This window comes from Lampetra planeri, chromosome 49, assembly GCF_965212315.1.
Source record: "Lampetra planeri chromosome 49, kcLamPlan1.2.h2, whole genome shotgun sequence".
In the NCBI taxonomy this organism is placed as follows: domain Eukaryota; kingdom Metazoa; phylum Chordata; class Hyperoartia; order Petromyzontiformes; family Petromyzontidae; genus Lampetra; species Lampetra planeri.
This window is the reverse complement of record NC_136155.1, coordinates 7,890,908-7,909,787: the sequence shown is the minus strand read 5'-3', so window position 1 is coordinate 7,909,787 and position 18,880 is coordinate 7,890,908. Positions and strand designations below refer to the sequence as shown.

At 49.9% G+C, this 18,880-nt stretch overlaps 1 protein-coding gene across 1 annotated transcript; it reads left to right on the top strand.

Annotated features, from left to right (window-relative positions):
• Positions 1–6,301: 6,301 nt before the first annotated feature.
• Positions 6,302–18,157, top strand: LOC144733988 (nyctalopin-like). The gene is made up of 5 exons (XM_078616015.1): positions 6,302–6,389; positions 11,516–11,827; positions 13,911–14,230; positions 16,889–17,216; positions 17,703–18,157. The coding sequence occupies exons 1-5, from the start codon at positions 6,302–6,304 to the stop codon at positions 18,155–18,157; spliced, it is 1,503 nt and encodes a 500-aa protein (XP_078472141.1).
• Positions 18,158–18,880: the final 723 nt, after the last annotated feature.

The following is an 18,880-nucleotide window of genomic DNA, read 5'->3' as shown; positions in this document are numbered from 1 at the left end:
CCCTTCTTAAAGAGGGGGACCATCATGGCATCCTTCCAGTCCTGCGGAACCCGTCCAGTGGTCCAGACTGTTGTTATGATGTCATGTAAGCAGTCTGTGCACAAACCCCACCCTCCCTCAGCATTTCTCTTGGGTGATCATCTCTGCCGGTTCCTTTCCTGGTCTCATACTCTGGATTGCCTTTAGTACTTCCTCAACAGATGGCACCTCAGCCAGCCACTCACAGGGGGTGACTTCTTCCAATATTTGAGGCAACGCAGCCTCAGCAGGGTCAGCCCCACTTTGTGCCATGATGTTTTCCTGGCTGAGGGATTTCCTTCCCCCAGGACCTCACAGAAATGCTCAGCAAATCTGCAAACCTGTTCCTGGGGGTCGGAGATTGGATCACCGTTTTTTCCCCTAATGATTGTAATAGGTGTGGCTTACTTTTTTGATGGAGTTAAATAGGGATTTGTGATTGTGGGCCATTGAGGCAGACTCCATCTCCTTAGCAACCCACGACCACCACCCATCCTTTAGCGCCTCACGGCTCTCCGATTCTCCGAGCGAAGGCTGCGATAAGCCTCCTTATTCCTGACGTGGGATGCTGTAGACGATTAGAGTGGGCCTGTCGCTTTTTCTCAGCCAGCTTGAACACCTCCTCTGTCAGCCAGGGTCTCTAGGGAGGTCTGGACCCCGTACCCAAAGCAGCCATTGCAGCTGGCTGAGTCACAGTCCTAAACCTCACCCATTTACCCTCGACATCTGGAGGAGTGGGGGACGATGCCAACCCCAGCTGCAAACGATGATGAAATTCTAGCTTTAACTTTCATCAACTGGCTGAGACCAGGCCACCTTAGATTTTGAATGGGGTCCTGGGAGTACACCCACCAACGGAGTGGAAGAATGGCAGGCGCATCTTACAGATTACAAGTCGATGGTCAGAGCGCAGATCAGCTCCACGGTAGGTCCTGGTGTCAAGGACATGGGCCCGCATCCGCTGTTCTGTCACTATGTAGTCCAGCAGATGTTCTTGCTTGGACCCGGCATGCATCCATGATGTTGTGTGGATACACCGATGCCGGAACAGCATATTGGTAATTACAAACCCATGGGCTGCACAAAAATCTAGCAGCCTCCTACCGTTGTTATTGAGCTGATCTGGCCCATGCCTTCTAATCACTCCAGACCAGGTGCCAGCATCATGACCAACTCGGGCATTAAAGTCACCCAACAAGATGACTCTATCCCGAGGGACCACTTTAGCTAGCACCTGTGACAGGAGATCATAGAAGGCATCTGACTCATCGGCCTTGCCTGCATCCCTCCACCGTTGTTCATCTTCGGTGGGGGCATAAGTAACAACGACCACCACTCCTTGCCTCCGGTTGTTGGGAAGGCGAGTTCAAAGTAGCCTGGGGCTTACAGCTTCCCACACTTCACCGCCACGCTCCCCCGCCCCCTTCATTTTTTTGTTCAGAAGAAGAGCCATTCCCTGTTGTTTGGTAGTCTCCTGCCCCGAGTAGATGACTGTCCACCCCTCATGGTGGAAGGAGCCAAAGCCGGTCCACCGGACCTCCTGAATACCACAGAGATCCAGGCGGTACCGGTCCAGCTCTCGACAGAGGAGTGGCAGCCTCTCTTCCGCAGTGAGCATTCAAACATTCCACGTGGCCATCCGTAGTGGGTTTTTGTTGTTTCTGGAGGAGCCCCGAGGGTAAAGATTAAATCTCCTGGCTTCGCCAAATGGGGTTTGGCCAGGAGACGTCATAGACGCCTGTCCCCCCAGGACTTCTGGCACAAGCTTATTAATTAAAATTTTCATTCGTGGTTTAGTGGTAATTAATTGAAGGTGGATGGGTTACCAGCACCTCACACCCGTCCAGAGCCTCCATTTGGCCACTGTGGTGGTTACAAACGCCATGAGGGGAAAGGCCAATCGGAATTGGCCCTACCCCCCACAGCACTGTCCACGACAGCGTTGCCCGTCCAGCAACACGAGGAGGTAGGGGGTTGTTTTGCCGGACTGGAAGTACACGCACATGGACTTACACACACACACATCGACGTACACACACATAAACACATCGACTTACACACATGGACGCACACAAATCTACTTACATACATACATGGACTTCGAAACACACATACGAACGTACACATACATTGACGCACACGCAAACACATCGACTTGAACACACGCACACATCTACTGACACACACACATATCGACTGATGCGCACACACATCCACTTGCACACACATCGACTTATACACACACACACACACGGACGTATAGGTAAGATAATAAAGGTACTGGCTGTGTCGGGTGGTGGAGGGTTACAACACATTTATACTTCCGCGATCTAACCCAAAATCTGTATTGTGAATTTGCGTGGCGTCAGTCAGCAAGCAGACTTGTCAAATGATGAAGAAACCAAAAGTATTTTTCTCTGTCTGATTTAACAGACGTTTATTGCCCCCCCCCCCCTCCCCATCTGCCTACGAGGTGAAGACGAGGACGATCGCTGTGATTAGCTGGAACCCAACAGTGAGGAAGGACGCAGTTTGCGTGTTTTTTCTTTCCCCGTGGTGCCGTGGATTTTTCTCCGGGTCCTCGGGTTTTTTCTCCACATTTAGAATCGACATCACGCGTTTAGAATATTTGATTAATATACATTTCCACATGATAAGCCACTTCGTTGAGATATCATATGCGGCCAGGTCGCTTCTGAAAAAGCTATATAGATCAGTGGGCCTTGCCTGATAAAATAAAATAGTTTTATCTGCAGGTGTTACATGGGAAGAGATCCGACTAATGGCTCAAGACCGTGCCAGATATATCAAGTAAAGGTTTCAAGTGTATTTGGTTTAACCATGTGGGAACTCAAGAGACAAGGGTAGTCTCATTTTCCAGTGTCACGGGATGGACTAAGTGTCTCGGAGTCTACCGCACAAATATTTCCCAGCAAAATCAGTTTAAGCAAATTATAGACCATAATAGTCCATAAGAGGTTTTTTTTGGGTTTGATCGCGTAAATATATAAATGTGTCGTTAAAACCCGCCACCACCCGACACAGCCAACTAGTAAGGTTTGTCACGTAAACAGAACGTGCCAATTCGTCACTAGTACAGCACACCGGTGTGTTGGAGAGCCAAGCCACAACATTTACAATCTGAGAACGACGTTTCGCCAGTAATTACAACTAGCTTCATCAGGCGACAGCCAGATTTGTGTAAAAGTCCATCTGTTTCGTTTCTTATATAGAGACGTAGATGTGGTGACCACACTTCTGCACTCTTGTGCAAAGTTCGGGGGGGGGGGCTTAATGAGTCAACGTACATTATGCGAGCCCTTTGAACTTGTCCTTCCTGTCCATTGTGTGTATTAAAATAGCTGTACCAACGGTAATCTCTATTGAAGTATGGTGGCCTGTATAGGCATGCATTTAAACAATGTATTATTTGATGATTCACTTCCACGCAGCACTAAGTCGGTAGCTATCCGAACGGTTACACTTTAATTTATTTATTTCAATTCCTATAGATGATCTAATTAGTCTTGGCCAGTAGTAGCTAGTTTTGCACAGAACTTCAACACTATCAAAATCAATTGAGTGTCCTTGTTGGCACGCGTGTTCTGCTACTGCTGACAGTTGGATTTGGGAGTATTTAATATTTCTCTAATTTTCTTTTTGTCTCGTGCTGATCATTCGTCCTGTTTGCCCAACATAGTATTTGCCACAAGTGCAGTTAATCCTGTACACACCTTCTGTTGATAGCTTCGGTAATACATCTTTTGTACCAGATATTAATTTCTGTATTTTATGTACCGTGCCAAACATCTGGCTAGTTTATCAGTTACTCCCGCAATGTACGGTGTTTTGATTGTTTTAATTACTTGGGCAGTTCCGATGCTCGTGTTATTTGATTTTATTTTGGCATTCAATGCCCTGTTGATTTGTGCATCATTGTAACCGTTAATTTGCAGCGCTTATTTAACATGTTTAATTTCACTTCTCAGACTGTCACTATCTGACACTTTCTTAGCTTGATGAATGAGCGTCTTGATAAGAGCAGATTTCTGTGCGGGGTGATGGTGTGACTCTGCATTAAGATAGGCGTCAGTATGCGTTTTATTTCGGTAAACAATGTGTGTGATTTTACCATTTCGTTAGAAATCATCAGCATAGTAGAGCATAATCTTTCCCGATTGGCCACTGTGCGCATATGGCCAGCTGTTTTCCGTCACGTCACGTGGACATGTGCTGGGTTTAATTACAGCCGGAGCTGTCCAGGGCTGAGTGCCCGAAAATATTTCCCAACCCACGACAGTCGAGGATGGGGGGTGGGGGTGCAGTTTGGTGTTGGGGATTGGGAATATATTCGTTGCGCAATGAAGCCCTGGACACACGTGGTGCTAACCTCACATTTACCCCACACCGGCCTTTTATAGGCACGCGCGAGCATCGCTGGCTCAACACTGTCCAGGCGACCCTAGGAGGGGCGATCCTTCGTTTGGTGTGTGGGGTGCATGATTTGCTCGCTCTCTGCCTCCCGCCCCGCGTGATAATCCCTGGATGTGCCGATCGTTTTAATCTCTCTCTCGCTCTCTGCCACGGGTGCTGGAGCTGGGTTTGGTTCTGAGTGAGCAGATACTGTGCGGACCTGGGCTGTATTTCACCGTGACCCCAAAACAACGGACGCACAAGCGCTCGCGCGCTCGGTCATTCATCGGCGCTCGCCCACCCCAAAACACTCATCCGTCCCAAGTCGTCCCTCCGAGGTAAGGCAGGCATCGAGCGCTTCGAAAGGAAATGTCACTGTCGTTTGTGTGCGTTCGTTCGAGTTCTCTAAATCACTAATCCCGGTCGCGATCGTGCTCGTTTGCCGAGCTGTTGAGTCTGATTGAAATGAGCTCACGAACGATGCGAAATTTGGGCAGCTCAGCCGACACCGGGCGTCGGTTGGTGTCTTTCAAAAAGAACAAATAATAAAACATCGTGCCAAAATTCGTTTTTTTCCTGGTTTTAAAATGAGATGCACATTTCGGTCGTGGCTGTATCCCACTGGCTGAGAGGGGGCTCATTTGAAGCCGCAGAATGGTCGTTTTTGTGAAATTGTCCATTCCAGTCGATGTCAAACTCCCACACCCACCGTGATGTAAGTGGTCAAGAGGTCGCAATCCGGCAAGGGAGTTTGTGAAGCCATACATGCAGATTCTGTTTGAGTATGTATCTGCAGGTGCTCTGATTTATTTTTTGAAAAGAAATTGGGCAAACATTTGTGCGTATTGATGCCTCTCTACGAGTGTTATGGGTCTTTGCGTGAGTCTGTGGGTATCTAAATGGTGAAGCCACAAGCCGGTCCTTTCCGGTTTCTCAATGAATCCAGCTATGCGAGTCATCATCTTCGACTGGAAACCCGAAGGCGGACTCTGTAGGCCCCTCCACCCAGAGCCAGGAGGCACGATGATCGAGTTAGCAGGGCTCTGAGCTCTCCACTGTGCTGACGGATTGTACCGCGTGTTGTTCAGTATGATGTCTGACGTTCCCCCCCCCCCCCCCCCCAAAAAACCCGTTAAACTTTAACGATTTTTATTTACCAGGTAAGGCCCCGCTGAGATATATAGGTTTTTTTTCAGAAACGACTTGGTTACAAATGATAGCTCACCGAAGTAGCTTATCACATGGCTATTTATAGCAGCCAAATGCTCAAAACGCGTGATGTTGATTCTAAATGTGGAGATAAAAAACGGGAGGACCCGGAGAAAAATCCACGCCACCACGGAGAGAGAGACGCGCAAACTGCGTCCTTCCGCACTTCTGTGTTCCAGGTAATCACAGCGATCTTCCTCGTCTTCACCTTGTAGGCAGATGGGTGGGGAAAAGCAAATACACGTCTGTTAAATCAGGCAGAGAGAAATACGTTTGGTTCCTTCATAATTTGACTTAACAAACTCCAAATATACAACAGACGTCAGGGTCCGGATCTATCCCATGACCTCCTGCATACCGGGCAAGGGAGTTAACATCTCCTAGCCATCACTCCACATGCTGGGGGCTTCTTTTAGGTCAGTCTCTGAAGTAGCTCCCAGAACGTGGAGCAAAACGTCGACATCACGCCGAACAACACGCGCGGGGTACAAGCCGAAAACGCAATGGACAAGCCAGACAGCACAACCGTGAACACTCACGCAGTATAATAGCCCGAGGTTCAGAAACACACTGATGCCCCCCCCCCTCCCCGTGGTTCAGAAACACACTGATGCCCCCCCCTCCCCGTGTCGCTGGCGTCGTGTGGGAGACAGAGGCCGTGATGAGGCTGTGGAAGTTGCAGATCAAGCGGAGGGCGTGGGTGCCCAGGAGGATCTTGGTGGCCACGTGCCGCGTCCTTCTGTTCTATGGTGAGCGCGTGTTGTGTACACACAACACACAAACACGCGCGTGTTGTGTACACACAACACACAAACACGCGCGTGTTGTGTACACACAACACACAAACACGCGCGTGTTGTGTACACACAACACACAAACACGCGCGTGTTGTGTACACACAACACACAAACACGCGCGTGTTGTGTACACACAACACGCAAACACGCGCGTGTTGTGTACACACAACACGCAAACACGCGCGTGTTGTGTACACACAACACGCAAACACGCGCGTGTTGTGTACACACAACACGCAAACACGCGCGTGTTGTGTACACACAACACGCAAACACGCGCGTGTTGTGTACACACAACACGCAAACACGCGCGTGTTGTGTACACACAACACGCAAACACGCGCGTGTTGTGTACACACAACACGCAAACACGCGCGTGTTGTGTACACACAACACGCAAACACGCGCGTGTTGTGTACACACAACACGCAAACACGCGCGTGTTGTGTACACACAACACGCAAACACGCGCGTGTTGTGTACACACAACACGCAAACACGCGCGTGTTGTGTACACACAACACGCAAACACGCGCGTGTTGTGTACACACAACACGCAAACACGCGCGTGTTGTGTACACACAACACGCAAACACGCGCGTGTTGTGTACACACAACACGCAAACACGCGCGTGTTGTGTACACACAACACGCAAACACGCGCGTGTTGTCTACACACAACACGCAAACACGCGCGTGTTGTCTACACACAACACGCAAACACGCGCGTGTTGTCTACACACAACACGCAAACACGCGCGTGTTGTCTACACACAACACACAAACACGCGCGTGTGTGAGAGGGGAGCGGTAGTGTAGCGCTGCACTACGAACCCGGTGATCCGAGTTCGATTCCTGCTCATGGCCACCAGCAGTGACGATTATCTGAATCGGTCCTGGGCCTTCCCTAGGTGGACTCAGCCTCAAATCAGTACCAGGTGCGGTGTGTAAACATCGGCACTGGGTAGACAAAGGCGGTCGGGCGTGGTGCTACCCTCCCACCTCCTCGTGTGACGTGGCCGTCTTCATAGCTGCTCGCTAACAGCACTTGTCCCTACAGTCAATTAAGGTTATACGGGCGATCTTTGTATTTGTCTTGTGTACACGCACGACCAACCTGGCCATCCTGTCGAAGGCTAATGTCCCCTTCTCAAATTTTCAGTCAAGTCAAATAATTGAGAATAGAAAAATAAATATTAGCTTTGGCGAAGGAAAAGCCTTAAGAGAGCTTCGATTAAATAAAGAAATTCAAATTCTGTCAGCTGATAAAGGCCGCACTACTGTAGTGATGTCCCCAACAGATTATGATAATAAAATTAAAGATTTACTGGAGGAAGATGCCTATATTAAAATTAAACGAGATCCAACCAATACTTTAGAACGCAAGACTTCTGCAATCATTGCAAATTCATTCATCCCCAAGACTGAGCAATACCAAATTAAGCCACGGGCCTCAAAACCCCCAAGATTATATGGGCTACCAAAGATTAATAAAATCGGTATCCGATTACGTCCCATAGCAAGTACAATAGGCTCTGCCACATATAAATGAGCAAATATGTAACTAAACAAATACAGCCCTACATCGGTAGGACATCTTCATTTATAATAAATTCAGAACAGCTTGTGAATGTGATTAAATATATTAAACGTAACCCTAATGATATTCTGGTGAGTTTTGATGTGATTTCTCTATTCACTAAGGTTTCAGTTAACGAGTCACTTAAATTATTTGATACACTCGTAAAGAAGACAGGTTTACCAAAAGATATTCCAAAACTAGCTGACCATTAAATTTTGACTTAAAACTTTCGTGACTGCAGGAATTCATAGTCTTTGGTTGTTTCGATAAAGTCACGTAGATATAAAAAGAAAGTGAATTAAAATAATAATAATGATTTTTTTTTACATAAAAAACAAAAAAAACACTATTATAGACTGTAGCCTGGTTATTAATCTGGGTGAGTGTACTGGCAGTCTATAATGTAGACTGTAGCCTGGTTATTAAGTTTGGTGAGTGTACTGGCAGTCTATAATGTAGACTGTAGCCTGGTTGATAACCTTAATGAGCATACTGGCAGTCTATAATGTATTTAGTCTACATTATAGACTGCCAGTACACTCACCAAACTTAATAACCAGGCTACAGTCTACATTATAGACTGCCAGTACACTCACTCCGATTAAGAACCAGGCTACAGTCTACAATAGTTTTTTTTGTTATTCACTTTATTTTTATTTTTCTATCTACGTGACTTTACCGGAAAAAAAAGAATAGCTGACCATTGTCTAAATAACACTTATTTATACTGGTAGGAACCTCCTGGTTACACCAGCCCACAGGAGATTATTGTGTCCGTCCGTCCGTCGTGCATCCAAAAATGGGAGGGGTGGGGCTGGGTGGGGAGGGGCTGGTCACCCCGTGGTGCCCTTATAAAACTCAACGTTTAACCTACTCACGCCGGCTTGTGCCCGCCCTCACAGTCGGCCATATTTGCGGAATACACAACGCCGCCATTGACCCTGGCCATTGACCGAGCAACCCAACGTTCCTACCAGCTCCCTCCGCAGGAATGTGTTTATGGAGAGGTGACTTCTTTAAACCAAAGGAAGGAGCAGCAATGGGCTCTCCTTTGTCTCCTGCTATAGCAAATCTGTACATGGAAAACTTTGAAACAAGAGCACTTGCATCAAGTACATTTAAACCATAATTTTGGTTTAGATATGTCGATGACACTTTGGTTGTCTGACCACATGGTAAAGATACACTTAGTGAATTTTTTAATCATCTCAATGAACAAAACCCGGCCATCCAGTTCACCATGGAAATGGAGGTGAACAACAGACTCCCCTTCCTGGATATTTTGCTTGGACGCGGTCAAAATGGTAAAATAACACACCATCATCACCCAACACAGAAATCCTCTCTCATCAAGACGCTCATACATCGGGCAAAAACAGTGTCAGATGGTGAAAGTCTAAGGAGAGAGATTCAACGTGTTAAAGAAGCACTACGACTGAATGTCTACAATGATGCTCAAATTAACAGAGCAGTGAATGCCAAACCAAGACCGAACAACAATACAGCTGAAAGTGATCAGATTATCAAAACAATTTAAATACCATACATCTCGGGAGTTACTGACAAATTAGCCCGTGTTTTTCAAAAGCAAAACATTAAAGTGAGATTTGGTACGGTACACAAAATTCAAAAACGAGTGTTTTGTACTAAAGATTAATTACCGAAGTTATCAACAGAAGGTGTATATCGGATCAATTGCTAATGCGGTAAATGCTATATTGGACAGACGGGACATCACATCAGCGTAAGACTAAAAGAACACCAAAGGAACATTACATTCTCTCAATCACAGCTGTCAGCAGTGGCAGAGCAATGCTTGCCAACGAGGACACTCAATTGATTTTGATAACGTTGAAGTGTTATGCAAAACTAATTATTACTGTCTTCTTGGTTCTTTCGGTAAAGTCACGTAGAAGGGAAGTAATAAAATAATAAAAATAAAACATAATAAATTTTTATTATGTTTTATTATGTTTTATTTTTATTATTTTATTACTTCCCTTCTACGTGACTTTACCGAAAGAACCAAGAAGATGAATCCCTGCAGTCACGAAAGCTTTAAATCGAAATTTAATTATTACTGCCCAACACGAATTAGAGAATCCATCGAAATTGAGAAAAATACAAATAATTGTAACCGCTCTGATAGCTACAGACTTAGCCCATACTAATTAACGGATTACTAATATATTATATAATTACAATACCCCTCCACCTACGCCTCTGATCTCGAAACGTGATGGGGTTCAACAACGTTGACGCCGTCCTGCACTATTTAAGACCGGGAGCAGGTGGAGGGCTTCACTATTCTGGCAAATCGCCCGAAGGTGCTGGATGTAATTACCAGCGAAACGTCGTACTGAAATTCGAAATGTTGTGGATTCGCTCTTCAAACACACCGGTGGGCTGAAGAAGTAACTAATTGGCGATTTGTTAACGCGACACATTTTTGTTACTGATTGGCCGTGTCGTGTGGTGGAGGGTTGCGACACATTTATAATAACGCGAACTAACCCAAAAACCTTTATCATGAATAATACCGGTCGCGAAAGCCTACGTGTTTAAAAGTCAAATAAGGGTTGGTACAATCATTATTAACACCAGCGGTTGTTCTTCCTCGGATTAGCAACTCTGATTATCGCGGTTGGTTACGTACGGTGCGAAAGAAGTTCAACACACGAATTAGTCCATCCCGTGACAGTAACACCAGGTCACTCGAGATAACGAGACGATACTTGTCTTTTGAGTTTCCACGTGGACGCTGCGATGGCTAGGAGATGTTAACTACCTCGCCTGGTGTACAGGAGGTCGTGGGTTCGATCCTGACCCTGCTGTATGTTTGGAGTTTGCGTGTCCCTCGTGGTTGCGTGGATTTTTATCCGGGTTTTCCAGTTCTTCCCTCCACATTTATAAATATGCGTTTAGAGGACCTGGCAGATACACAATGTTTCGTCGTGACAAGCCACTTCGTTGAACTATCATTTGTGGTCAAGTTGCTTCTTAAACAGAGCTCTGTTAAGCCCCAGTGGGCCTTACCTGGTCAAAATAAAAAAATAGTTTCAATCATTGGAACCTTATTTGCCAGAAGAAAAAATATGATAATTGTTATTTTACCCTTTTATCTGGCAACAAAACTGACACGCAAACATGACTCCTTGTAAAAAAGGTGTCAGTTTTGTTGCCAGATAAAAGGGTAAAAAACCAATTATCAATAGTTTCAATGTTTAAATTTGAAATCTGACCATTACACATCTGGCAGTTCAACCAGACTCAATCACAACAACAACAAACCACCGCCGAGAAGACAACAGCAGTCTCTCTCTCTCTCTTTTTTCGATCAGTGGAAACAAGAAGATGCTCGGTGTAGTCGGTACTTTGCTTCGCTCATCATTTCGTAATTTTTTTAATTTTTTAAAAATAACTTTGCTTTATGTAACCCCCCCCCCTCACTCTCTCGCTCACTCTCCCTCTCTCGTCTCGCTCTCCTCCGTGCCAGGAGCGACCCTGGCGTGCGCCTGCACCCTCTGGGCCGCCGTGGCCGCATCCGCGACGTCCGGCGGCTGCGCGCACGCGTGCCCCGCCGGCTGCTCGTGCGGAGTGGCGGCCGACGTGGGCTACAGCGTCTTCTGCGAGCGAGCGGGTCTCACGGCCATGCCGCCCGCCTTCCCCTGCCTGGCGCGCTCCCTGCACCTCACGCGCAACCGCCTGCGACTGCTGCCCGAGCGCGCGTTCGGCAGCCTGGCGCTGCTGCAGCAGCTCTTCCTCAACCACAACAACGTCACCTTCCTCACGCCCGGCGCATTCCGCGGTAACGGCAGCCACTGCCGCCGCCGAGTCCCGTTCAAGATGCTCCCCGTTTCATTGACTCTCCTACCACTCGTCTCAACTCTGCTCCTTCCCACACGCTCTCTCCTGCCTCTCATCTCACTCTACTTCCCTTCACGCTCTCTCCTACCTCTCCCCTCTCATCTCACTCCACTCCCCTCCACGCACTCTCCTACCTCTCCCCTCTCATCTCACTCCACTCCCCTCCACGCACTCTCCTACCTCTCCTCTCTCGTCTCACTCTACTTCCCTTCACGCTCTCTCCTACCTCTCCCCTCTCATCTCACTCCACTCCCCTCCACGCACTCTCCTGCCTCTCCCCTCTCATCTCACTCTACTCCCCTCCACGCACTCTCCTGCATCTCCCCTCTCATCTCACTCTACTCCCCTCCACGCACTCTCCTGCCTCTCCCCTCTCATCTCACTCTACTCCCCTCCACGCACTCTCCTGCCTCTCCCCTCTCATCTCACTCTACTCCCCTCCACGCACTCTCCGGCCTCTCCCCTCTCATCTCACTCTACTCCCCTCCACGCACTCTCCTGCCTCTCCCCTCTCATCTCACTCTACTCCCCTCCACGCACTCTCCTGCCTCTCCCCTCTCATCTCACTCTACTCCCCTCCACGCACTCTCCTGCCTCTCCCCTCTCATCTCACTCTACTCCCCTCCACGCACTCTCCTACCTCTCCCCTTCATCTCACTCTACTCCCCTCCACGCACTCTCCTGCCTCTCCCCTCTCATCTCACTCTATTCCCCTTCACACGCCGCCTGCTCCAGCTACCAATGCCTTCTGTGGAAGTCCCCAGTCAATCGTCGCTTTGTCGAAGATCGCTCATTCTCCTCTGCTGCCCAAACTGTCTGGAATGTTTTGTTCTTACCCCCCCCCCCCAAGCCATCCATGCTGTCAACTTCTCCTGATAAAAATAAAACCACGGGGCAACGTGGTCCCCCTACTGGCAGACTTTTGCCCATTTGCAGGCCGGTGCTCTTTACACACCGCGAAGGGACAGCTCCCATCGGGGTGGTGCCGACGCACGCCTGTAATCCAGCACTGTGGAGGCAGCGAGCGACGCATCACCACACCTGTCAACTCCTTATCAGGGCCCACCTCATCGCAGACCAATTCAGACCTTATTGGTCACCCTGTGCCCTTGTAAATCTCAACGTATGCGTCGCACACCACATTTTGTGAAACTACCTTGGCTCGCCAGCAGGGGTCAACAGCAAAATGTGACTAATCTCCATCTATTCCATTTGCGCGGGATAAAGTGTCATAGTTGTCAACCCATACGGTTTACCCGACTTCTTGTACAGAGGAAATTTAGTGTTTGGGTCCATACAGCGTATAGCCGTTTCAATAAAGGCAAACACATTTGTCTATTTGTTTGCGTTTCTCCCTTGCGATGGGACTCTGTAGGATAAACGTTGCGATTTATAAGGGGCACAGGGTGACCAATACGGTCTGAATTGGTCTGTAATAAGGTAGGATGCTGATAAGGGGTTGACAGGTGTGGAGTGTTGCCCCCTTGCAGGCGTGGGCATTTTTTTCCCCCAGGTGCTCTCGATTCCTCCCGCTCGTTAATTGGCTGAACATATTAATCTTTGCGCCTCCGTATTTGCAGATTGCGCAGCGTTGTGAGATCCAGTTGTATCAAAGATGCTGCTATGTGAACACTCAATACGATTATCAATGTTATTGTGAAAATTATTATTGGCCGGACTGTTCTACAGGCGCAGAGGGCACTGGTCTGCTCGAGACCAGATGAGATGCGTGCGATATGAGGCCCTCCCCAGTAGACATGCAACGATGGGCCAACGTTGTCCCGATGTCAACTAACGTTACCGGTAACGTCAGCCAACGTCAGGCAACGTCGGCCTGACGTAAACCAACGTTGACCCAACGTCAACTAATGTTGCCCCGACCTGAACTAACGTTGGGTCAACGTTGACCCAATGTCAACCAACGTTGGCTCAACGTCAACTAACGTGACCGGCAACGTCAGCCAACGTCGCCCCGTCGTTGCGCGTTCACTGTCGTGGTGGTCGTGGTGGGCGCGAGAGCGCAGGCCTGCCGAGCGTGAGCATGCTGAGCCTGGCACACAACCGACACTTCACGGCGCTGCACACGCGCAGCTTCGAGGGCCTGCCGTCCCTTCGCCTGCTCGACCTGTCGGCCTGCAACCTCTTCTCGCTGCCCGACCGCATCCTCCTGGAGCTGCACGCGCTGCGGGAGCTGCGCGCCTGGGGCAACCACATGCGCCGCGTGCCGGGCGCGGTGCAGGGCCTCTCGCGCCTCTCGCACCTCTACCTGGGGCAGAACAACATCGAGGCCGTGGCCTACAACTCGCTGCACGGCCTCGTGGGCCTCGTGCTGCTCGACCTGCAGGTGCGGCGCCTCTCGGACACCAACGGGTCACACCCAGGGGGGTCGGCAAACCTGCGGCTCCGGGTGGCCACGTGCGGACTGCTCTTTAAGGGGCCGCTTCGTGATGTTATTTTTAAAGGGCCCACCGTCTCGTGTGTTCACCACGGTGGGCATTGCGGCTCTCGAAATATCGAGTTGGTTTTTTGTTTTAACCAATTCGAAAATACAATTTGCTCTTCTTGTTATTTTGGTTACCGTCCCCTGGCGTAGTGACGACTTTATCAGCTCAATGGGGGTGCGGCAAACGGTCAGGTGGGAGCCCCAGTATTTGATTTGTCTCTCACGGTGGTTGTCAACGGGGGTCCCAACCTCGTGGCTTTACCCACCGTGGGGAAGGGGGGGGGCAAGGCACCGCGTCCACCCATCGCCCGCTCGAGATGGGGGAAGCCGTACCGTCTGCAAGAGTGAGCGTGCAGGCAATTGCACCTGCAGGTTGATATTGGGAAGCCACCGGAGCGATGCACTTGTAAACCACGTGTACCAGTGGTTCTTAACCTGGGGTGCAGGCAAGGCCGTAGCCATGGAGTCAACATTGGGGGGACCAAATCTTCCAGGGGGTCTCGGGGTGTCCCCCCCCCCATTAAAAAAAATCGAAATTTGAAAACGAATTCCCTGCCTAAAATAAAATTCACTAACACATAGGATGGATTTTTTTTTACAATAATGTATAATAGTGTATTGTATTACATTGCTGTTTTTTTCTTTTTTACCTTTTCTTGTTTCATTGTATGTAACGGCAGAGATTAGGGATTAATAAAGTACAACCACAACCACAATCATATAAACATACATCTATTTTATAGCGATAGGGGGGGGGGGGACATTTTGAGCATATTTTAATATCTATATTATAATTACGGCCTTGGGTGCAGGCCCCCCCTGGGAGCGCGAGATGCCATTTCTGGGAGTGCGAGGCATGGGCAGATTTTTTTAGAAGGTCAATCATCGAAACACAAATTAAGCACGGACACGCAAGTACACCTCCTTTGTTTCATCAAACCCTATGTGTATCTATTAGCTTTCACTGCAAGACTGCGGTGAAGGTGAAGAACCACTGATCTAGATTGAAAACCCATTTCTTTAAATCTGCTTTTTGCGTGTCAGTTTGTTGTCGTTACCCTGCAAACATCCGATTAGCGCGGTTGACTATGTACGGTGCGAAATAAGTTCTACATAATACAAATATACATGGCCCATACCGTGACGATGACACCACCAGGTCACTCTGGAAAATTAGACTACCCTTGTCTCTTGAGTTCCCACAAAGTTCAACCAAATACACTTGAAACCTGCACTTGGCATATCTGGCAGCTCAACGAGACTCAAGCAGAACAACAACATACAGAATCACAATATTTAATTCTCCTGGAGGAGTCCGATGAACTATAAAGCTCTTCTTGGTTCTTTCGGTAAAGTCACGTAGAAGGGAAGTGATGAAATAATAAAAATAAAACATAATAAAATCAAATAATTCTCACGACGTTTCGGCTACAACGCAAGCAGCCGTCTTCATGCTTGCGTTGTAGCCGAAACGTCGTGAATCCCTGCAGTCACGAAAGCTTTAAATCGAAATTTAACATAAAGCTCTTTTTCACAGATGTCCAGTCGGGGCACGGGGTAATAACGTTACAATGCCAAACAAAACAAAAACATTCGTGCATGCAGGGCGGCACCTTTCCCTTTCCATGTTCAGTATGTTGGAACTTCTTTCGCACCGTACATAGCTCAGAGTCCTGGCTCGAGGTCCTCTCGGGTTGTGTTTGGGACGGGAGGGGGGTCCATGCCGGAGATTCCCGCTCAGGAAGAGAGTGAACTTGGGCAGGCCAGAGGGACATATGCATACCTGTCAACCCCTTGTCAGTGCCCCACCTTATTACAGACCTATTCACACCTTATTGGTCACCACGTGCCCCTTATCAATTGCAACGTTCATCCTACAACAGACAATTATTTTGTATCCGTATTGAAACGGGTGTACGCCGTATGGACCTGAGATCTCAATTTCCCCGTACAAGAACACGGTAAACCGTCTGGGTTGACCGCTATGCATTTGGTGGTGCAGGTCCCAGGTCATCACTCCATCTCGCGCCGGTCTCGCTCGCTCTCCATATCGTCATCAGTGCTGCGGGTCGCTGGACGATTTGCGGATATTGGCTCCTGGAAACTGCGTTCAGTAACAACGATTCAAATATAAACCCCAGAGTCATCACTGACACCCCCTTGCCCCCCCCCTCCCCAAAGACAAAGTCCCCCCGTATAGCCTTTAACAGACTGTTGGGGCAAGTGCTGGTAGCGAGTAGCACCTAGGAAGGCCGGCACGGCATACGTTGGGGGTGGGTGGCCAGCACCACGCCCAGCCTCTGTTTCGCTAGTGGCGATATTTACACACCGTACCAGGTACTCATTTGTACGTATGTTTGTTGAACTTTTTCACACCGTACGTAGCCAACCGTGCTAATCGGAGGTTCGAATTTTAGGCTGAGTCCCAGAACCGGTTCAGATAATCGCCAGCGGTGTTGGCCGTGAGCGGGAATCGAACTCGAGTCACCGGGTTCCTTAGCGCGGCGCGTTAACCCCTGCGCCACCGCTCTCCTCCCCACCACCTCCAACCACGCGCAGGGCAACCACATCTCGGTGGTGCACAACAGCTCGTTCCACGACTGCTCGCACCTGGAGGACCTGTACCTCAACGACAACGAGATCTCATCGCTGCCTCCCCTCGCCTTCATCGGCCTGCTCCGCCTGCGCCTGCTCAACCTCGGCGGGAACCGCCTGCGCGCCGTGACCGGCAGCTGGTTCTGGTCGCTGTCTGCGCTGCGCGAGCTCTACCTGGACCGCAACGAGCTGTCCACGCTGGACGCCGGCGCCTTCCGCCGGCTGGGAGTGCTGAACTCGCTGCACCTCAACCACAACAACCTCACGTGGCTGTCCCAGGAGGCCCTCGCAGGTCGCTCGGAGCGTTCACGCGCGAGGACGCTCCAACAACGGCGTTCGTCAAAGAGCGCTGCTTTGCGTGGGGAGGGCAGGGAGGGGGGGGTTAAAGGGAAAAACGTGCAATTGTGGAGGGACATTGCCCAGAACGTCGCCTGTTATCATCATCACGATCCATGCGCAGATATCCCGTAGGCTTCCACGGCACGTCATTTGTTTCCACTTTCCTCCGTCTTGTGCCAATATGCTCAATACGCCTCTAAGATATCACCCATATCGCCTGTGATAGCGGTTCCCAAACTTTTGGAGCGTGCCGACCCCTTTTCAACCTCCAAACATCTCTCGGTCCACCACGACCGCACCAATCGCCGCGCCTCCAACGAGCACGGCTGTGGCTACGTACGGCCCGAAAGAAGTACGCATATGCTACAAGTTACTCGAAATCGCATTTCCTCGCGAGTGACGAGTGTGACCCCCCCCCCCCCCCCCCCGTACGTTGCAGGCCTGACGTCGCTGCAGCGCATCTACCTCTTCCGCAACCCGTGGCACTGCACGTGCGCGCTGCGCTGGCTGCGCGGCTGGTCGCCGGCGCTCGGCGTCAGGGTCCGCGACGTCACCTGCGCCTCCCCCGAGTCGGCCGCCGGCCTGGAGCTGAGCGCGGTGCCGTTCCGCTACACGGACGCCCGCGAGTGCCGCCCCGGGCCGCAGCGGGCGGCGGCGGCGGCGGCGGTGCCGGCGCGGCCGAGCGAGGGGCGGCTGAGCGCGATGCTGTCGCGCATGCTGCTCGAGACGTTCAAGAACACGAGCGGCGCGGGCAACGTCTCCGACGAGACCAATGGCGGCGGAGTTTGGGGAAACTGGACCGACGGCGCCACCTCCGCCTCCGTCTCCTCCAGCGCGAGTCTGCTGGCGTTGGCGGCGGTCGTCGCCGCCGCCGCCGCGGTGTGTCCACCGTGACTGTAGCCGGCGTTGGCCTTCGTTGGCCTGCAGTTACTCGACGAGGAGGCACGGCCGGAGATGCCGAGCGTTGTTTGGGAGCGGAGCCGTCGGGCGCCGGGCTTTGGCTCGCTTGCGCTCGGCGGAGCTGCGCGATGTTGGGAGCGTGTGCGCGGAGTGAAGCGTACTGCTGAAAGTGACGGGAAAAGGTGCAGGCCATGAGATTTTGTTGCTTTTTTTTCTAACACCAATGCTGGCGGAAAGAGCCTCCACTCGAGGGAGCTCTCAGAGGGTATTTTTGGCCTCCTTCTCCACACGGGCAAAAGATGGTGGCACAGCATTTCTGCTTTGAACCACCACACGCGACCTCCCCACTGTGGCATGCCCATTTATACCGCTGGGTCGACAAGAGGCAGAGGGATTTAATACATTTGTGCATTGTTTCAACTGCTATTCCGGGAGAGACCTGGATTGCAAGTCTGGTGTGCTAACCATTACCTCATGGTAGCATACTGTAGAATTATTTTGTTGATTGCAAAAGCTGGGCTGGTTTTAATCTGAGCGCAGTTCGTTAAAAGCTTCACTCTTTCAAGGGTACGATTCACGTGGATGTGGTGGCAATGGCCCTCATCTAATTTTGGGCCAGATTTGTAGCAATGCCTCTAACCCCAACACACGGGCAAATCACCAAAAAATTACATTTGCTTGACTTGTTTAGTTTTAGATGTAAATCTTGTTCCAAAA